The sequence below is a fragment of the Quercus robur genome, chromosome 11, assembly GCF_932294415.1.
Source record: "Quercus robur chromosome 11, dhQueRobu3.1, whole genome shotgun sequence".
Taxonomy (NCBI): Eukaryota; Viridiplantae; Streptophyta; class Magnoliopsida; order Fagales; family Fagaceae; genus Quercus; species Quercus robur.
Genome location: NC_065544.1, coordinates 29,440,464 through 29,460,078, shown reverse-complemented (window position 1 = coordinate 29,460,078; position 19,615 = coordinate 29,440,464). Strand labels below are relative to the sequence as shown.

At 34.9% G+C, this 19,615-nt stretch overlaps 2 protein-coding genes across 6 annotated transcripts in view; one reads left to right on the top strand and one right to left on the bottom strand.

The window, feature by feature from the left end:
• The window catches only part of LOC126705607 (L-type lectin-domain containing receptor kinase IX.1-like), a 96,760-nt gene extending 77,565 nt beyond the window's left edge, over nucleotides 1-19,195 (top strand). Inside the window, exons 2-3 of one of the 5 annotated variants that reach the window (XM_050404697.1) lie at nucleotides 6,291-6,501; nucleotides 17,779-19,195. In XM_050404697.1, the coding sequence (XP_050260654.1) occupies nucleotides 6,291-6,501; nucleotides 17,779-18,887 (1,320 nt within the window). In that variant the 3' untranslated portion in view covers nucleotides 18,888-19,195. Of the gene's footprint in view, nucleotides 1-6,290; nucleotides 7,630-17,778 lie in introns of all 5 variants that reach the window. The other 4 variants (XM_050404696.1, XM_050404695.1, XM_050404699.1 and 1 more) reach the window with 4 other exon arrangements.
• LOC126705613 (pathogenesis-related protein 1-like) lies at nucleotides 10,866-11,578 on the bottom strand. Its single transcript, XM_050404705.1, has one exon. The coding sequence runs from the start codon at nucleotides 11,550-11,552 to the stop codon at nucleotides 11,001-11,003; it is 552 nt and encodes a 183-aa protein (XP_050260662.1). The 5' UTR covers nucleotides 11,553-11,578; the 3' UTR covers nucleotides 10,866-11,000.
• Nucleotides 19,196-19,615: the final 420 nt, after the last annotated feature.

Sequence of the window (19,615 nt, the reverse complement as noted above, 5' to 3'; positions counted from 1 at the left end):
ATGGTATTACATGTGGAAAGCCAGCTATACCTACAAACTCAAATCAAACCTATGAAGATGCAAACAAATACAAAACCACATGTAACACTAGATTGACAAGCTAGAGGTCATTTTGTTTCTAATAATAGAGTTAGTTACACTATTGTGCAGTTGTAATACTCTTAGTCGTTTTTATAGTTTGTAATACAATAGTCATCAAGGTTGGTTATCCTAGTATGTAAGTGTATATACTCTGTAGTTTATCAAAAGTATATATACTCTGTATTTAGTTACTGATTAATGTTAAGCACATAATTATTCAGTCCATAGCAAATACTTTTGAAACTCTTTGTTCTCCCTTTTCTTTTCATTACATTATTTTGTATTTGGTTCATTGTATATTCAAGTTAATATGTTATATATTACATATTCTTACAATTCATTTTACTCTCAGTCTTTGCCTAAATTTTTTTTTTTAATAAGTGATGGAGGGTGGAACATCTAGTACCCACAATGACAAACCCGAGTCTCCAACCACAAGTAATACCAATGCACTTCCTCCAAAGTGTCCTAAAAAAAAACAAATCTGAAGTTTGGGATCACTTTTCGATGATGGGTGATTGTGATCCTAATCACCCTAGAGCATCATGTAATTACCATGGTAAAGATTATGGGTGTTGTGGGAAAAGGGATGAAACTAGTAATTTATGGAATCATCTTTATAATCAATGCCCCACATTTTTAAGGAACTTGGCTTAGGTAGGCAACATCCTTTCTCTATCTTCCATTTGCTTAAACTTGATTAGATTGATTACATTATAAATGATAGCATGAATAATATAATAACAGTAACATTCATTTTATCTTATGTTGTGGATGATTGATTAGGTTGCTACTTGCTTTGGAGGAATTTAGCTTCATTTTTGGAGTGGTATCAGACTTAAAGTTGATTGATTTAGTCTATTTTGTGAAGAACTTTTGTTAGACTTGTGTTTATTTTCAGTGAGTTTAATTTTGATTACATTGTGGCTTTTATGACAATGCATACAATTTTGAAGTTTATTTACTAGGTTCGTATGTTATTATTTTGAATCCTTGATGTGATTTTGGGAATGTTAAGACTTTCGGTTTATTGATTTAATTTTCCTCAATTGTAAGGTAGTAGCTTACTATTTTTTTTTTTTTTTCCTCTTCCCCTTTTTTCTTTTTTTGAGTAGACAATGTCTGATAGAGATGATATATCTCTTTTTCATTGACCCTATGTTTGTGCTAGAATTGAGATTATTCAATAAAATTTGTCCTTAGTTTTTTGTGTGTATTAGTTATATTTTGAGATTATTCAATAACAAATTGTAATTTGTGATAAATTTTATTAAAATAACATTTTTAATGCTAACCCGCCAAATAGCTTGGGAGACTATAGTGGCTTAGAGTGAGATCAGCATGGACCAACCTTATTTATTTATAAGTTGTTATTACATGATGGAGCCGTAGCCATAGAAGGCAGCAATCACAATAATACTTTTTTCTTTTCTTTTTTTTAAGTAATGATTATTACATGCAATGTATACACCAAGAATAAAATTGTGTTTTAAACATATTATTTTAATTAAAATTATATAATCATATTTTCAAAACAATTTACATTTTTATAATTATAACTGAAATTGTGTTTTTACAAATAATATATATGATTGTATATAGATAGTTAGGCCAAAATGGGGATGTACCCCTTTCGTCGAAACTTTCCAGAAAAATGCCCCATGTTTGAAACTATTTAGGGATATGCCCTTATTTTAAACTCGATTTTTAAAAAATCGAGTTTCAATGAAAAAATCAATTTAGCAAAAATCGAGTTATAGGCAATCAAACTAAAAAAAAAAAAAAAAAGAGGGAAAAAAAAAGCATGGAACTTAAGTTCCGTGAACTCGAGTTCCATGCTGGTCTTTTCAAAAAACTCAATTTTCAGTAAATCTGAAACTCGATTTTCTAAAAATCAAGTTTCAAAAAGGGGCATATCCTTAAATAGTTTTAGATAGGAGGTATTTTGCTGGAAAGTTTTGGCGAAAGAGGTATTTTGCCATTTTGGCCAATGTTTAACATGTATCTACATTCTAATAGATTTAATGCATTGGAACACTAGACCTAAGTCAGTTCAGTGAAGTTGATATCTTATGTGCCAGAGGTATGTAGCACACCTCTTACATGTGTAAGGCCAACGGTCTTGTGAGCATGGTTTTGAAACTCGGACTATTCAATGAACTGTAAAATGAAGAGGTTCAAGGTTTTTAAGGTTGGACCGGGGTCAAATCGAGATCGAACCGTGATGACATCATAATTATTTAAATTATAAATAAATATATTAAATTAGGAAAAATTGAAAATTTAACTAAAATAATCCAAAACAAATATAGATAGTATTTTTTATAACATAAATTTCATAATACAAATAAGAGTTTCTAAATTATTTTTAAGTAATGACAAAGTACAGTTTAGTATCCAATAAATTTTATTTTTATTTTATGAAACCCAATAAAATAGTTAAGAGACAAATTAGTTTGTTTGCCCATGGGCCATGGCCAAGCCCATTTGATTACGGATCATTTTTTTTCCCAAGCCCATTTGAATAGTCAATGTTCACCATTTATTATGAATAAAAAATAAAAATCAAAAATCAAAAGCTAGAAGATCTGAAGATGTCAATGCATTTAAAAATTGGTTAAAGTTAAATAGAGAACAAAACCCAAGAAGGAAGTGCTTTGACAGCAAGCAAGCATTATATGTTAGTAGTTGACAGCAAAGCAAATATTAGTGGTTGACACAATGACACTCAAGCAAGCAGCTTCAAAGATGAAGACTTCAGAAGCAACAAAGAAGAAGACTGAAAACTTCAAAGGCCAAAAATGCAAAAACAACATCGGCAAAAATGAAAAATGCAGAGAGATCGAGAAAGAGAGCAAGCGAGACAAAGAATAAGAACAGAAAGATGGCAATGTAATCTCATTTGATAGCATCTCATGTGGTTGAAGCTTCAGCCTTCAACAATGGCTGTAAGTCTGTAAGTATCCAAAAAAAACTTCTAATGGTCTGACTTGTTAAAACCGTTTACGATTTTCAAACCTGGAAGGTTCAACCGCGTTCGGAACGGTTCATTGACTTTCTCACATAGGCCGATTCTTGGGGTTTAAAGAACTGTGTTGTTGAACGGTTTCCGATTAACCCGGTCGAACCGTACAATTTGATCCGGGTTTCAAAACCATGCTTGTGAGAGGTGCACTCCATACATCAGGTGCATAGGATAATTTTCCAGTTTAATGATGCTCTACAAATTAAACTCATGTAGGATCTACTATTCATTTAAGAGCAAGGAGTACCACATACTAGACTCTTAACAATATTGAATAAATTTTCATGACACTCTATTTTCTATCTTCCCTTTTTTCTTAAGAAACATTTAAGACTTTTTGGGGGGAGGGGGTTGATAACAATTGCTGTCTGAATTGGAGCCACATTTAATTTCCATAGTACTAGGATTAATGTGGTGGTCCATATTGAAATAAATAACAAAGAAAAAATAACGAATATAATGTAAGACAATCGTTTAGTAGGTGAAATGTTAAGATATTCAACTACGACCCACATTCAAGCTTGCGCAGGTGGGGATAGCGTCACATGGAAAACAACTAGCAAAGATCTGAGATCTTCACTTGCAATACAATGAAGGCTTGGGTCCACTGTTGCGGTTGGCAGTAGCATATGATTCGGACTTAGGAGTGGGTTTGATGGGAGATTTAATTTGTAGACAACACAGCTCGGATCTAGTTGGCAATAATTTCATGTGAAAGTTATTGAGTAATTGGAAGGCTAAAATGGCAAAATATCACTTTCGCCGAAATTTTTCAGTAAAATACCCTCTGTTTAAAACTGTTTAAAGATATGAACCTATTTTAAAACTCGATTTTTAGAATATTGAGTACCATATTACTTTTTAAATTACACATATTTTAGGTCAGCAGTAGCGAGAAACCAAAAAAATAATTACCTAAAATCTTGTAGCTAGATGAATTCATATTTTTTTGGTGTTTCTCACTGAAACAATCAAAGGTTCAAATTAATCTCTCCAATTCCATTAACCCTATTTTTCATACTTTTTTTCTTAAGTTAAGAGCAATATAATTGGAAATGATCAAAACTACCAAAACTATGTGGTTTAAGTCTTTGAGACACTTAACGGCAACCCATCAAACGGAAATAGATTAAATGACTAAATTGAAAATAAATGAAAGTTATATGACTGATATAGTAAATGAACAAAAAGTTAAGTGAATTGATTTAATTTTGGACAAAATTAAAGAGTGCAACTTGTAATTTAGCCAGTATGCATAAGTTTTTCAAACTAGTTTTTGACATTTAACTCCCTACTGGACAATATATCCTGCCAAATGATCCACTTTTGGGAGAAAACAGAAACCACAACTAAAGAAGTTCATGTGGACAGCAAAGGAGAGAAACATATTGACAACGTATATATTGTTATTTATTAACTAATGAAGTAATGATTACCATATTGTTTATACATTCATATCTAGATGGAAGTGCCAAGCCTCGTAATGCAGGCTTGTCACCAAGTGTGGCAATAAGAGTAGTTGGATTTTAGATTTGTCAAGGTAGAGCATTGACGCTGGTCTTTGAAGAGCAAGATTGAAGTAATGCCTTTGTCTGTCTCTGAAGAAGATGAAGCAATTCATGATAGTCATGCCGGTGCGTTTAGAATGCCACTCGAGAGGATAAGAACGAAAAACAAAAAAATTACAATTAAATAAATCCAATTACTAGTATTAATTCTTTTCAGTATGACAACACAATAAGCTTGCTACAAGAAATGTATTCATTGGTCAAGCAGCAATAAACTTTTGTCTCATTTTTATTATTATACCCAAGAGTGATTACCTAGTTCTCAAGATGGGAACAACTTGGATCATATCCACTTATTATTGACCAAATATATATATATATATATATATCCTAAGCATTATATATGCCTAGAACTTCTTGAATAACTCTTAGATAGGGATGCTGATTGACATAGTTGCCGGGGGGGTCATAGTTGCAACTTGCAACTAATAATGGTGCCACCATTGTTGCATCGAACTTTGGCTAAATAGAGCTGTAAAGGATGTATATTGTATAGTTCAAAACCATAAGGTTTGGCTAAATAGTGTTGTTTAGCAAAAGCATCAAATAGTGCGTATAAAAATGGACTCGCCAAAATTTTTATACCGGCCAAGACACTCTTAATACGACCTCTTCGCTCTTTTCATTAAATATTCATAAAATAAATAACTAATACATTTTTTAAGGTTTTACATTAACTGACTTTTTTTTTTGGTTGAGAAAGAACTGGACCCTTTTAATATAAGTAATATAAATAGAAATAGAACTTCAAAAAAAATATATCTATGTATCTATATATATATATATATATATATAGAAATAGAAATAAAATAAGCAGTATAATATATATTGACTTGTAGTTGAGTCAATAATTTTGAAGAAGGATGGTATATCAGGTTGATGTCGTAGCCGTCCAATTCCTATCTTATTTGATAACAATTGGCAAACCTCTAGCCATGGTTTTCCAGGCACCGAAGCTCCGTATCATCTACTTGTTAATAAGCATTTTCCTCTTGCTCATAAACCCTTGTGCAACTCAGATATTCTTCAACTACACCGATTTCAGTCAAACAATCAAAAACAAAACTATAATCCCAACAGGAAACGCTACGATATCAGGTTCAGGGATCCAACTCACGCCAGATGAAGTGGACAACTGGGGTCGAGCCACATATTCAAAGCAGATGCATCTTTGGGACGAGAAATCAGGAAAATTGGCCAGCTTCACTTCCAACTTCTCCTTCATCATCGATTCTCAAGGTAAAGACAGATATTCAGATGGGATCACGTTCTTCCTCTCAACCCCAAATTTCCCTGCTCCTAGACCAACAGATGGCGCCGGCCTCGGCCTTGTGAGCCGCAATCAAATGGGACAACCCATGTTCCTGGCTGCAAATAAATTTGTTGCATTGGAGTTTGATACATTTCAAAATGTAGAATTTGATCTGCCGAATTCAGTTAGTGAACATGTTGGTATCAATATCAACAACATGATGTCTCAGATCTCTACACCATGGTATTGTATTATTAAGGAGAATAGAACATATAGTGCAAGTATCAATTACGATTCTAGTACGCAAAATTTAAGCGTTACCTTCACTGGTTTCAATTATGATAACACCACTATTCAACAGCACCTTTCTTTGGTAATTAATTTGACAGATCATTTACCAGAATCGGTTGAATTTGGGTTCTCAGCTTCGACAGGATTGATTTCTGAGTTGCATATTCTTTCCACTTGGTCTTCTGAATCGACAGCACCTTCTACGATTCAGCAATCGCCAGCACCTTCTGTGGAGAAGAATAAAGATGAGCCAAAGACAAAATTGGTGGTGGGCCTGAGTTTAGGTGCATGCATTTTTATTATTGGTTTGCTGTTGGTTTGCTTTGTGTATAGGAAAAAGTGTCGTGAAGGGAAAGGAGAAAAAGAAGAGGAGTTTGGCTTTGATCTTTCAATGGATGATGTATTCGAACGAGGTATTGGACCAAAGAAGTTTTCTTACAACGAGTTAGTTTCTGCAACGAGCAACTTTGCAGAGGAAAATAAGCTTGGACAAGGAGGGTTTGGTCGGGTTTATAAAGGATATTTAAAGGCCATAAATTCCTATGTTGCTATTAAGAGAGTTTCAGGGGGATCTGTACAAGGGATAAAGGAGTATATATCTGAGGTGAGGATTATTGGTCGACTCAGGCATAGGAATTTGGTGAAACTAATTGGTTGGTGCCACGAGAAAGATGAACTTCTTCTAATTTATGAGTTCATGTCAAATGGCAGCTTAGATTTGCACCTTTTCAAAGGTAAAAGCTTGTTAACATGGGTTGAGAGGTACAATATTGCTCGAGGCCTAGCATCAGCACTGCAATACTTGCATGAAGAATGGGAACAATGCGTGTTGCATAGGGACATAAAGTCAAGCAACATCTTGTTAGATTCAAAGTTAAATACAAAGCTTGGGGATTTTGGCTTAGCTAGACTCGTGGACCATGTAAAAGGATCACAAACCACAGCTTTGGCCGGGACCTGGGGTTATTTGGCCCCTGAATGTATTATGTCGGGCAGGGCTAGCAAGGAGACAGATGTATATAGTTTCGGGATTGTAGTATTGGAGATAGTCTGTGGAAGAAAACCAGCTGAACCCAATGCAAAACAAGATGAAATTATTATGTTAGAGTGGCTTTGGGAGCTTTATGGAGCAAGGGATCTTCTTAAGGCAGCTGACCCTAGATTGGGTGGAGATTTTGATCAGACGCAAATGGAATGGTTGATGGTTGTTGGACTTTGGTGTGCTCATCCAGATTACAATGCCAGACCGTCAATAAGAAAAGCCATTCATGTGCTTGATTTTGAAGTTACATTACCCATTCTCGAGCCAAAGTTGCCTTTGACAGCCTTTCTTACCCTTCCAAGTTCTGCATCAACATCTTCAACTAGTAAATCAGAAAACCACGATGCTTAGTCATCTAGCCCTATCAGAGGTCAAAGCATCAAGACTCAGGGCAAGAAGAGGCAGAGCAGATCAGTGTAGTTGTACATGGCTAAGCTACTTGTAGTTTTAGTCTATGTATTGTATATAGCTTAAATTGTGTGTAGTTTAGTTAGTCTTCTAAATAGTTTAGTGATGCATGTGACTGTGCACGTGTGAGCTTTTATAATCATATTTTCAAAACAAGATTTTATAATTTTATAATTATAGTTGAAATTGAGTTTTTACAAATAATTAAGGTTTTAAAAACCTGTACGGTGAAAGAACCGGCGAAGAAGCTAATTACTGGTTTTTTGGTCGGACCCCAATGGTCGAACCGGTGATGTCATAAATAATATAATTATTATTTATTTAAATTATATAAATAATTAATAAATTTTTAATATACTAAAACTAACTAACCAATAGTAATAAATATGTTTCCTTAATATATAAAGTAATAACATTACAAAACAATCATCCTTAAGGACCTTAACATAATAAGCTTTCAACAAAACCAAATAAATAAGTTCATTAGTCACTACATTTACATCCAAATGGCAAATAGCAAATAAGTTTTAAAATTTCAAATAAACAACTACTAAGTTTTAAGGTTCATTTAATAACAAAAGTCTTATTTGTCTAGAAGAAAATTGAAATCAATATCATCATATGAACCAAATGCTCCACCACTAGCATCATTATCATCATCCTCATCTTCTTCATCTTCAACTTGAATAGGATGATTTTTATCTCTAAATCCGGGAGGAGCATCAAGTTCATCACCAAATGATTCCAAATTGATGTCATCATCATCCTCAATCACTTCATTGTCCATATCTATATAAATTCCAAAACCAAAAAACAATAAATGAAATAACGATTCTAATAACCATTTCTTATAAATCGTAAATAGTCTAATTAAAATATGTAACTAGGTAAAGAATTGTTATAAACTAACCATTTTATTAGCAAATAAATTCATCAACACAACATCAGCAACCATTTGATCAACAAATAAATTCATCAAGACAACATACACAAACAATAGTATAATACTCTATAAACTATATTTCACAACAATAATGCTTTGTAAATCAAATCCACAGCATACACAAAATCACAAAATAAACTAAAATGCTATTGTAAACTAATAATTGGTAGAAGTTACCACTTACTAGTGAAGTCATGAAACGGAGAACCTAAGATAAAGCCAAGAACATGAATGGAGAATTTGAGATGAAGCTGGAAAAAAAAAATGATCAAATGAAAGAAAGAGAATCAAGTAATCAAAATCAAAATCAAAAGAAAAGAACCAATACCTGATGAAGCCGAGAAGCAGAGAGCGGAGCATAGAGGGCTTGACCGAGACCGAGATGCTGAGAGGGTGAGAAGGAAAAAAAATTTGAGAGATTCACTGATTTAGAGACTGTGAGGCGTGAGCTTGAGTTGAGTGAGATTCATTGATTTAGACGCATGCGTGAGTGAGTCTGAGATGAGGCGAGAGACGCATGCGTGAGTGAGTTTGAGATGAGGCGTGAGTGAGGCAGAGTGTGTTTAGGACTTTAGGCTTAGGCTTAGGGTTAGTATTTAGGTTTTGCCCAAAATGACATAGTTTTAGGTTGGAAAAAGTCAAAAAAACCCAACCAGTCATTAATCGGTTCAACCATGCCGGTTCCCTTTTTTTGATTGAATCGTCTGGTTTTCTAATTTCTCCGGTTTTTAAGTTATTTTTGGTTTTTACTCGTAACCGGACCGGATTGATGGTCGATTCTCAGTTGAACTAGTTGGTCCGGCCGGTCCGGTCCGGTCCGATTTTTAAAACCATGCAAATAATATATATGATTGTATATGGATAGCTACGTCAACAGTAATTAAAGATTATAGAGAAGTGTCCATGCTACAACCGTATGAACGGTATGATCCTATAATCTGTTTTCCTTTATACAAAATTTCTCTTTGCACCCAAAAAAAAAACAGTAATTAAAGATATCTTTTGACATTTCAACGAGATGGAACATGTGGTCAATACAATGGTCCCATATTGGATTTAGCGGGCGGCTATTACCAACATACGTGTAAGTTGTGACGCAAGGGTCAATTAAGGACAAAAGAGAAATATCAAAAGATTAAAGATGAAAGGAGACAAAGACAAAGACATAGCATCAATAGTTCGGATATTCCTTAACTGTTGAAGAAAAGTAAGGGACACATGATATATATATATATATATATTATATTTCCTGGCTAATTAAGCTTGTCATTCTAAAATCTAGTCTATTCTCTATGGTACTTATTCACCTGGTTGCAAGCAATGCATAATTGCCCTGGTAAAAGGAATGCTTTACATTTTTTTTTTATTAACAATTGTAATTTCCACATATTTTTTTTTTTTTTAAATTTGTAATTACCTAAAATCTTGTAGATGAATTGATATTTTTTGTGTGTTTCTCACTGAAACAATCAAAGGTTCAAATTAATCTCTCCAATTCCATTAACCCTATTTTTCATACTTTATTTCTTAAGTTAAGAGCAATATAATTGGAAATGAACAAAAATACCAAAACTATGTGGTTTGAGACACTTAACGGCAACCCGTCAAACGGAAATAGATTAAATGACTAAATTAAAAATAAATGAAAGTTATATGACTAGTATAGTAAATAAACAAAAAGTTAAGTGATTTGATTTAATTTTGGATAAAATTAAGGAGTGCAAATTGTAATTTAGCCAGTATATTTGCATGAGTTTTTCAAACTAGTTTTTGACATTTAACTCCCTACCGGATAATATATCCTGCCAAATGATCCACTTTTGGGAGAAAACAAAAACCACAACTAAAGAAATTCATGTGGACAGCTAAGGAGAGAAACATATTAACAACGTACGTATATATTGTTATTTATTAACTAATGATTACCATATTGTTTATACATTCATATCTAGATGGAAGTGCCAAGCCTCGTAATGCAGGCTTGTCACCAAGTGTGGGATTAAGAGTAGTTGGATTTTAGATTTGTCAAGGTGGAGCATTGACGCTGGCCTTTGAAGAGCAAGATTGAAGTAATGCCTCTGTCTGTCTCTGAAGAAGATGAAGCTATATTCATGATAGTCATGCCGGTGCGTTTAGAATGCCACTCGAGAGGATAAGAACGAAAAACAAAAAAAAATTACAATTAAATAAATCCAATTACTAGTATTAATTCTCTTCAGTATGACAACACAAATAAGCTTGCTACAAGAAATGTATTCATTGGTCAAGCAGCAATAAACTTTTGTCTCATTTTTATTATTATACACGAGTGATTACATAGTTCACAAGATGGGAACAACTTGGATCATATCCACTTATTATTAACCAATATATATATATATATATATCTCCTAAGCATTATATATGCCTAGAACTTCTTGAATAACTCTTAGATAGGGACGCTGATTGACATAGTTGCCTGGGGGGTCATAGTTGCAACTAATAATGGTGCCACCATTGTTGCATCGAACTTTAGCACACCCCAAACGCACTGAGCTGCTCCAAACAACCTGTGTATAGTGGCGGCACTCACCACCAACACATGAGTTAGAGTTGTAGTCATACTTGGGCTTCTCTCCTACCCACATGTTCACAGCGGCTGTGCCCGAAAGGTCACGGCTACCCCATGCTAGGTTCTCACCATAAGGTCCTCCTGAATGCACAAGTTTGCAGCTACCTTTAAGTTTCTCAACGTAGTTCCGGGCATAAGAAGCTACTTTTGCATCCCATCTCATGGGTCCAACACCAACCTGTGCACGAGCTGCGTTGTGAGCATTGAGGTAGTCTTGTGGTGAGTTTTGGGCAAGGGAGACATGGACCGTGGCTAAGCCAATGACACAAACAATTGCTAGTGAAATCTTAAACATCATCATGTTTGGTTTCTTTTGATGATAAATGAACATTTATGAGGGGTTATATATAGTGATATAAAGGTAGAAGATGATATAAAGCTAGTCTAATGGTGGATTATTGAAGAGCATTAAAAAAATGGTAGTCGCCAGAAACACTCCCCTTGGACACAAATCTAATCGCCATCGCCATCGGACAACTTTATTTTATTCCATCGCATAGCTTTAAGATAAGATTATTATTATTATTTTTGATGAATTAAGATAAGATTAATAATTAGTAGCAATTTGACTGACTTCCATTATTATTTTCTTATACCAACTTGGAACTTGTCTCACATAAATAAGGTACATACGACAAATTATGTAAAGAATGCAACGACATTAGATTTACTTTTTTCTCAAACGACCCTTTTTTTTCATTATGAAAATAGTTTAAAAATTGTTAACCTTGCATATTTCTGACTTCCTTAAAATTTGGCAAATGAAAATGCATTCACATTAACAAAAATTTAAAACCAGCATAAGACAACAATAATGGTTCGATGAACACAGATTCACAAATAAAGCTGTCCAAAATCCGCTATCAATAAAATGGGCTACAATCACATGGCTAATTACCTTCTTGTGACCAAATTTCAAGCAATTGAGGATTTCTACCAATTACATGGAGATTGACTTCTTCTGCTCAAGGAAATTCTATGCTGTCTATTCTATAATATCACATGGTATCAAACACTTTTTTTTTTTTTTTTTTTGGCACCATGAGTTCATGTTTTCACTACACTATTTATAACACAATTTTCACTTTGTTTTAAATCTAAAACCTCTATATACTGCTACCAAGCTATAGTTCGGACTTCGGATGACCACTTGAGTTCTATTTATATTTTTTCATTCTCATAAATCTTTCTTTTTTCTTGATATTTCCATTATTTTACAACACGTTATTAGTATGAAACTCTAGCCAAAATCAAAACATGAAGTTATCTTCATTCTACCTTCAAAATCAAAATTATTTATGTGATACAACAACTCACTGTAAGTTTCTCCCAATAAAAGTCTTTCGGATTTCGTTCTACCTCTTCTGCATTTTACACCGAAAGTACACACCTGTATTTAGCTGGACCGAAAGGGACAAAATCCAGTGGAAAAAAGTCACGCCACCCAAAAAAAAAAAAATCAAATAATTTTTGGTAATTTTTCATTACCTAGTTACCTGGCAGCTGCAAAAGTAACTTCAGCAATATGCTATTGACCAAGTCAATAATTTTTGAAGAAAGAAGCTATACTCCCTCAATTTTGGTGTAATTACTATAACACCCATAAACTTTTAATTTAGCTAATTTAATACCTGACCTATACAAATGTGCTAACTCACTACATTTGTTATTATACTGTTAAAACTAACCTTTGAACTCATGTGAAAGACACATTCAACAAAAATTACCAAATCCCAGTCCTAGATGAACTGATTGAGAGGAGAGAAAATTAGAGTTCAGTTTTGAGAGAGGGCAGGGGAGATCAAACCAGATCCTTCTTTTGTGGCTGGTTGGAGCAAGAGTTCGTGTCTAGCTGTCAATTGCACTATCTTGCCAAATCCTCTTATTAATTCTCCATTTTATTTTATTTTTTACAACAAGGTGAACATATTTATAATACCACAGTAAATTGTATTGTCTAAATCTTTTAAAGTCCCACATATTTGAATGATGAATCAATTAATCAATTAATAATAATGTCAAACTTAGACTAAGGCTTTGTTTGGTTGGAGGAGTGGAAAAGTGGGAAGATGAAAAATATTTAGTTTTCCCTCTTGTGTGTTTGGTTGGAAGGGTTGAAAAGTGGGAGGGTGAAAAATTCTTTTGTTTGGTTGGAGAGAAAAAGAGAAGGATGGAAAATATAATTTATATAAATTGACTATTATACAATTGTTACATAATATGTAAGAAATAGATTTATTTATACTTACTAAATAATATAAAAATTTACTACATTATTGTAGGGGCGGATTTTGGGGCCCAGGCCCAGCAAGTAAGTGGTTCTGGCCTAAAAGACCCTAGACAATAAATTTGTAGAGAGCGGGTTACAGAACTAGGGCTGGACGAAGTGAACGTTAATTAGTTGTATGCCATGCAACGGTCTGAACGTGAGAATATTTCATTTATGTCCACAGGATACCGGTCTGAGAAGACGTATGAGTGCACCTTTTGCTCTGATTACAGACTACAGAATTCTTTAATCTCTCTCTCTCTCTCTTTTCCCTCTAAATTTTCCGATCCCTTTTTCATGGAGATTTCCTTCTCTTATATAGCCTCCTTAGATTGATAAGAACCTTACACTTGTTAACCATCTAGACCCACACTTGAATGCTTGTCCCATCGGACATCCACCTTATCTTTCTGTGAGTTGCATTGGCCAATGTAACACTGTTCGCCTGTCTTCTCCACATTAATGCAGCTGGGAAAGTAGCTTCTCTGCATTTAATGCGGCAGTTGTAGCTGCCCCCTGGACGTCTCATCTTTTCTTCTTTCTTCCTGCTTTTTGGGACTTATCCTTATTACCAATATTTGTTTGGAATGACTCCTTATTATGGATAGGCTGCACGTTGGGCTTGTATTTGGCTCGTCCGAGGAGACACTCCTCCTCGAATGTCTCCTTTAAATAAGTTTGGACTTATTAGGGTTGGGCTAGCATTTGTTTTGGCGGCCCATTTCTCCCTTTGGTCATAGTTGGACTCTGTATAGGGCCCAAGGCCCATTGTTTGACTTGAGAATTTTACCCCTACAATTATGTATATATAAATTTATATTATTATAATGTAAAAATTACAATAGATGAATGAGGAGTATAATGAGAACAAGAAACAATAGGTCACGTTAAATAAATAAAAAATAAAAAATAAAAAAAGAAGAAAGAAGAAGAACTTGGACCACGGTCTACTGTGAAGGTAAGATAAAGAATAGGCAAAAAAGTAATAAAGATTTGTGGGAAAAAGTCATCAGGTGGTGTAGGTGAGAAAGTCATGGTTGAGGTTAGTGGGAGAGGGCATTATGGTAAAAGACTTATGAGAGCACTTTTCTCTCATTACTTTTCCTCCTGATTTGGGAGGATGAGATTTGCGGGCCCGGAAGAGAAAATTTTCTCCCGAATTTTCCATCCTCAATATTTTCTATCATTTGCCAAACAATGAAAAACACTGTTTTCCACTATATTTTTTTTCCTATAGTTTTATCCTCCCTAAATTCCCCCAACCAAACACAGTGTAAAAGTTGAGAGATAGAGAGGGATATTTGTTGGCCAAATAAAATCAAACAAAATCCCCACTCGTTTGAATTGGCGCTGCAAACGCATTTGACATTTGACAAGAAATAATTGCGTCTAGGTTTCGCCAAGAATACTTATTTGCCGTATGGAGTTTGGAGTAAGGAGACAACATACTAGGAGCAATTGTGGGGCGCATTTTAGGTAGTCTAGACTACCTAAGGTTTTCGTTGTCAAGTCTTGGCCAATATAGTTGATTTATAGCGGAGCAGGTAAAGCAGGCCTCCTCTTTCTCCTGTTTTCTAAAAGAGTAGCTCCTCTCTATTGTCCGAACTCTGAAGGATGTATAGTGTATAGTTCAGAACCATAAGTTTTGGCTAAATAGAGTTGCTTAGAGCATCCGTAGATGTTCCAAAAATTATGCCATTTTATCATATCAAATGTCTACTTTATTATTTTACTACATCATTTTACAACATCTCATTTATCAGATGTTTTATAATTCAATTCTATACATTAAAATAATATTTACTACACATTAAAATAATATTTACTAGTCATCAACACAATAAACAAACAACAAATAATATACCACATATCTTCCATACCGTGGCAAATTTGCCACGGTACTGTTCAATGTTGCAAAAATAAAACAATATCCCACATCTACTAAATGGGCTAAAATTGGGTTTGGTGTAGGATATGTGCCAAATATTTAGCATTTGGCACATATCCCACATCTAGGGTGTGTTTGGATAGAACTTATTTTGCTGAAACTGAAAACTGAAAACTGAAAACACTGTAGCAAAATAATTTTTAAATGTGTGAATAGTGCTGTGGGACCCATTTTTAATGAAAAAATTGATAAAAAATGAAATTTGTGGGTCCGTGAACAGTGCATATATGCACTGTTCACGGCAGAAAGTCCACTTTTGCGGTTACTGTTCAATGAACAGTAACCGCAATACTCAAAACACGTGAAAACATAAAAAAAAAAAAAAAAAAAAAAGGAGGAAAACGCAGCAAAGAAACGTGGACATGAATACAAACACACACTAAAAAACTGAAAAACTGAAAACTGAAACTGAAAACTGAAAAACACTGTAGCGAAATAATTTTTAAATGTGTGAATAGTATCGTGGGACCCATTTTTAATGAAAAAGTTGCTAAAAAGTGAAATTTGTGAGTCCGTGAACAGTACACGATGTGCTGAAATTGGTCCAAAAAAATTTGAAAAGTCAAAGTTTGCGGCTACTGTTCATTGAACAGTGCATGAACAGTAACCGCAACACCCAAAACGCTCCAAAACGCGTGAAAAAAAAAAAAAAAAAAAAAAAAAAAGACAAAATGCAAACGCAGCGAACTTTCAGCCAAATCCAAACGCACTCCAAGTGTGTGTTTGTATTCACGTCACGTTTCTTTGCTGCGTTTTCCTCTTTTTTTTTTCTTTTTTTTTTTTTTTTTTTTTTTTTTTTTTTGTTTTGTTTTCACGCGTTTTGAGTATTGCGGTTACTGTTCAATGAACAGTAACCGCAAAAGTGGACTTTCTGCCGTGAACAGTGCACATATGCACTGTTCACGGACTCACAAATTTCATTTTTTATCAATTTTTTTCATTAAAAATGGGTCCCACAGCACTATTCACACATTTAAAAATTATTTTGTTACAGTGTTTTCAGTTTTCAGTTTTCAGTTTCAGCAAAATAAGTTCTATCCAAACACACCCCTAGTGTGGGTGCTCCAAAAGCATCAAACAGTGCATATAAACGGACTCACCAAAATTTTTAAACCGCCCAAAACACTATTCATGCTACCTCTTCGCTCTTTTTAATATGGATTCGCCAAAGTTTTGTTAATTTTGCGAATTTTTCATAAAAGAATTATTAAAATAAATAATTAGTATATACCTTAAAGTATATATTAACTGGACCTTTTATTATAAGTAATGGAAATAGGAATAGAAATAAAATGAGCAGTATAATATTGACTTGTAGTTGAGTCAATAATTTTGGAGATGGATGGTATCTCAGATTGATGTCGTAGCCGTCCATCCTTATCATATTTGATAACAATTTGGCAAACCTTTTAGCTCCAAACCCACTTTCCCTAGCCATGGTTTTCCAGGCACAGAAGCTCAGTATCATCTACTTGTTAATAAGCATTTTCCTCTTGCTCATAAACCCTTGTGCAACTCAGATATTCTTCAACTACACCGATTTCAGTCAAACAAAACCTATAATCCGAACAGGAAACGCTACGATATCAGGTTCAGTGATCCAACTCACGCCAGATGAAGTGGACAACTGGGGTCGAGCCATATATTCAGAGCCGATGCATCTTTGGGACGAGAAATCAGGAAATGTGGCCAGCTTCACTTCCAACTTCTCCTTCATCATCGATTCTCAAGGTAAAGACAGCTATTCAGATGGGATCACGTTCTTCCTCTCAACCCCAAATTACCCCCGTCCTAGTCCAACAGATGGCACCGGCCTCGGCCTTTTGAGCAGCGGTCAAATGAAAGACCTCAATTTCCTGGCTGAAAATAAATTTGTTGCGGTGGAGTTTGATACATTTCGAAATGATGAATATGATGAACTGAATTCAGTTCGTGAACACGTTGGTATCGATATCAACAGCATGACGTCTAAGATCTCTACACCATGGTATTGTACTATTAAGGAGAATAGAACATATAGTGCAAGAATCAATTACGATGCTAGTACGCAAAATTTAAGCGTTACCTTAACTGGTTTCAAGAACACCACTATTCAACAGCACCTTTCTTTTGTAATTAATTTGACAGATCATTTACCAGAATATGTTGAATTTGGGTTCTCAGCTTCGACAGGATTGGTTTCTGAGTTGCATATTCTTTCCACTTGGGCTTTTGAATCCACATCACCTTCTACGATTCAGCAATCGCCAGCACCTTCTACGATTCCGCAATCGCCAGCACCTTCTGTGGAGAAGAATAAAGATGACCCAAAGACAAAATTGGTGGTGGGCCTGAGTTTAGGTGCGTGCATTTTAATTATTGGTTTGGTGTTGGTTTGCTTTGTGTATAGGAAAAAGTGTCGTGAAGGGAAAGGAGAAAAAGAAGAGGAGCTTGGCCTTAATCTTTCAATGGATGATGAATTCGAACGAGGTATTGGACCAAAGAAGTTTTCTTACAACGAATTAGTTTCTGCAACGAGCAACTTTGCAGAGGAAAATAAGCTTGGACAAGGAGGGTTTGGTCGGGTTTATAAAGGATATTTAAAGGTCATAAATTCCTATGTTGCTATTAAGAGAGTTTCAGGAGGGTCTGCACAAGGGATAAAGGAGTATATATCTGAGGTGAGGATTATTGGTCGACTCAGGCATAGAAACTTGGTGCAACTAATTGGTTGGTGCCACGAGCAAAATGATCTTCTTCTAATTTATGAGTTCATGTCAAATGGCAGCTTAGATTTGCATCTTTTCAAAGGTAGAAGCTTGTTAACATGGGTGGAGAGGTACAATATTGCTCGAGGCCTAGCATCAGCACTGCAATACTTGCATGAAGAATGGGAACAATGCGTGTTGCATAGGGACATAAAGTCAAGCAACATCTTGTTGGATTCAAATTTAAATGCAAAGCTTGGGGATTTTGGCTTAGCTAGACTCGTGGACCATGTAAAAGGATCACAAACCACAGCTTTGGCCGGGACCTGGGGTTATCTGGCCCCTGAATGTATTATGTCGGGCAGGGCCAGCAAGGAAACAGATGTATATAGTTTTGGGATTGTAGTATTGGAGATAGCCTGTGGAAGAAAACCAGCTGAACCCGATGCAAAACAAGATGAAATTATTATGTTAGAGTGGCTTTGGGAGCTTTATGGAGCAAGGAATCTTCTTAAGGCAGCTGACCCTAGATTGGGTGGAGATTTTGATGAGCTGCAAATGGAACGGTTGATGGTTGTTGGACTTTGGTGTGCTCATCCAGATTACAATGCCAGACCGTCCATAAGAAAAGCCATTCATGTGCTTGATTTTGAAGTTACATTACCCATTCTCGAACCAAAGTTGCCTTTGACAACCTTTAATACCCTTCCAAGTATTGCATCAACATCTTCAACTAGTAAATCAGAAAACCACGATGCTTAGTCATCTAGCCCTATCAGAGGTCAAAGCATCAAGACTCAGGGCAAGAAGAGGCAGAGCAGATCAGTGAAGATGTACATGGCTAAGCTACTTGTAGTTTTAGTCTATGTATTGTCTAGCTTAAATTGTGTGTAGTTTAGTTAGTCTTCTAAATAGTTTAATGATCCATGTGACTGTGCACGTGTGAGCTTTTAGTTTTTCTGTTAAGAAGCTGTTATAGTTGTTAAGTTAGTTACTTAGCCTCTGATTTTATATAAGGATCAATCCCGTGTATCATTAAGCAAGTTAATGAGAATTTCATTCTTAGCAAATCTCTCATAAGCCCTGGTAGCAACACTGGTTCTTCACAGTTTGCATATTCTGCAGCTTATGCATCTACTTAATAAATTCTATACTCGCACTTTGTTGATGTTAGGTAAATTAATTCTGGGAACATAATGCATTTAAGCTGTCAAAGAGGAGGGAGAAAAGCCTGAACCTTTACTGAAGTCTGCCTAGAGTTTTTTGCGTAAACAACTACAGCTTTGGAACTAAGAAATAAAATGTGTCTATTACTACATGTCGTTTAGTTGTTCACACTCTACCTTAAGGAAGTCACACTTATGTCACGTGACCAATTTGTTACAACCATAAATATATTCACTATCTACTTCTTTGTAGATTTACTTCTCGTTATTGACAAGGATTATTACGTTCTTTTTACCCAGACTTTGATTGGTGGAGTGAGTGTT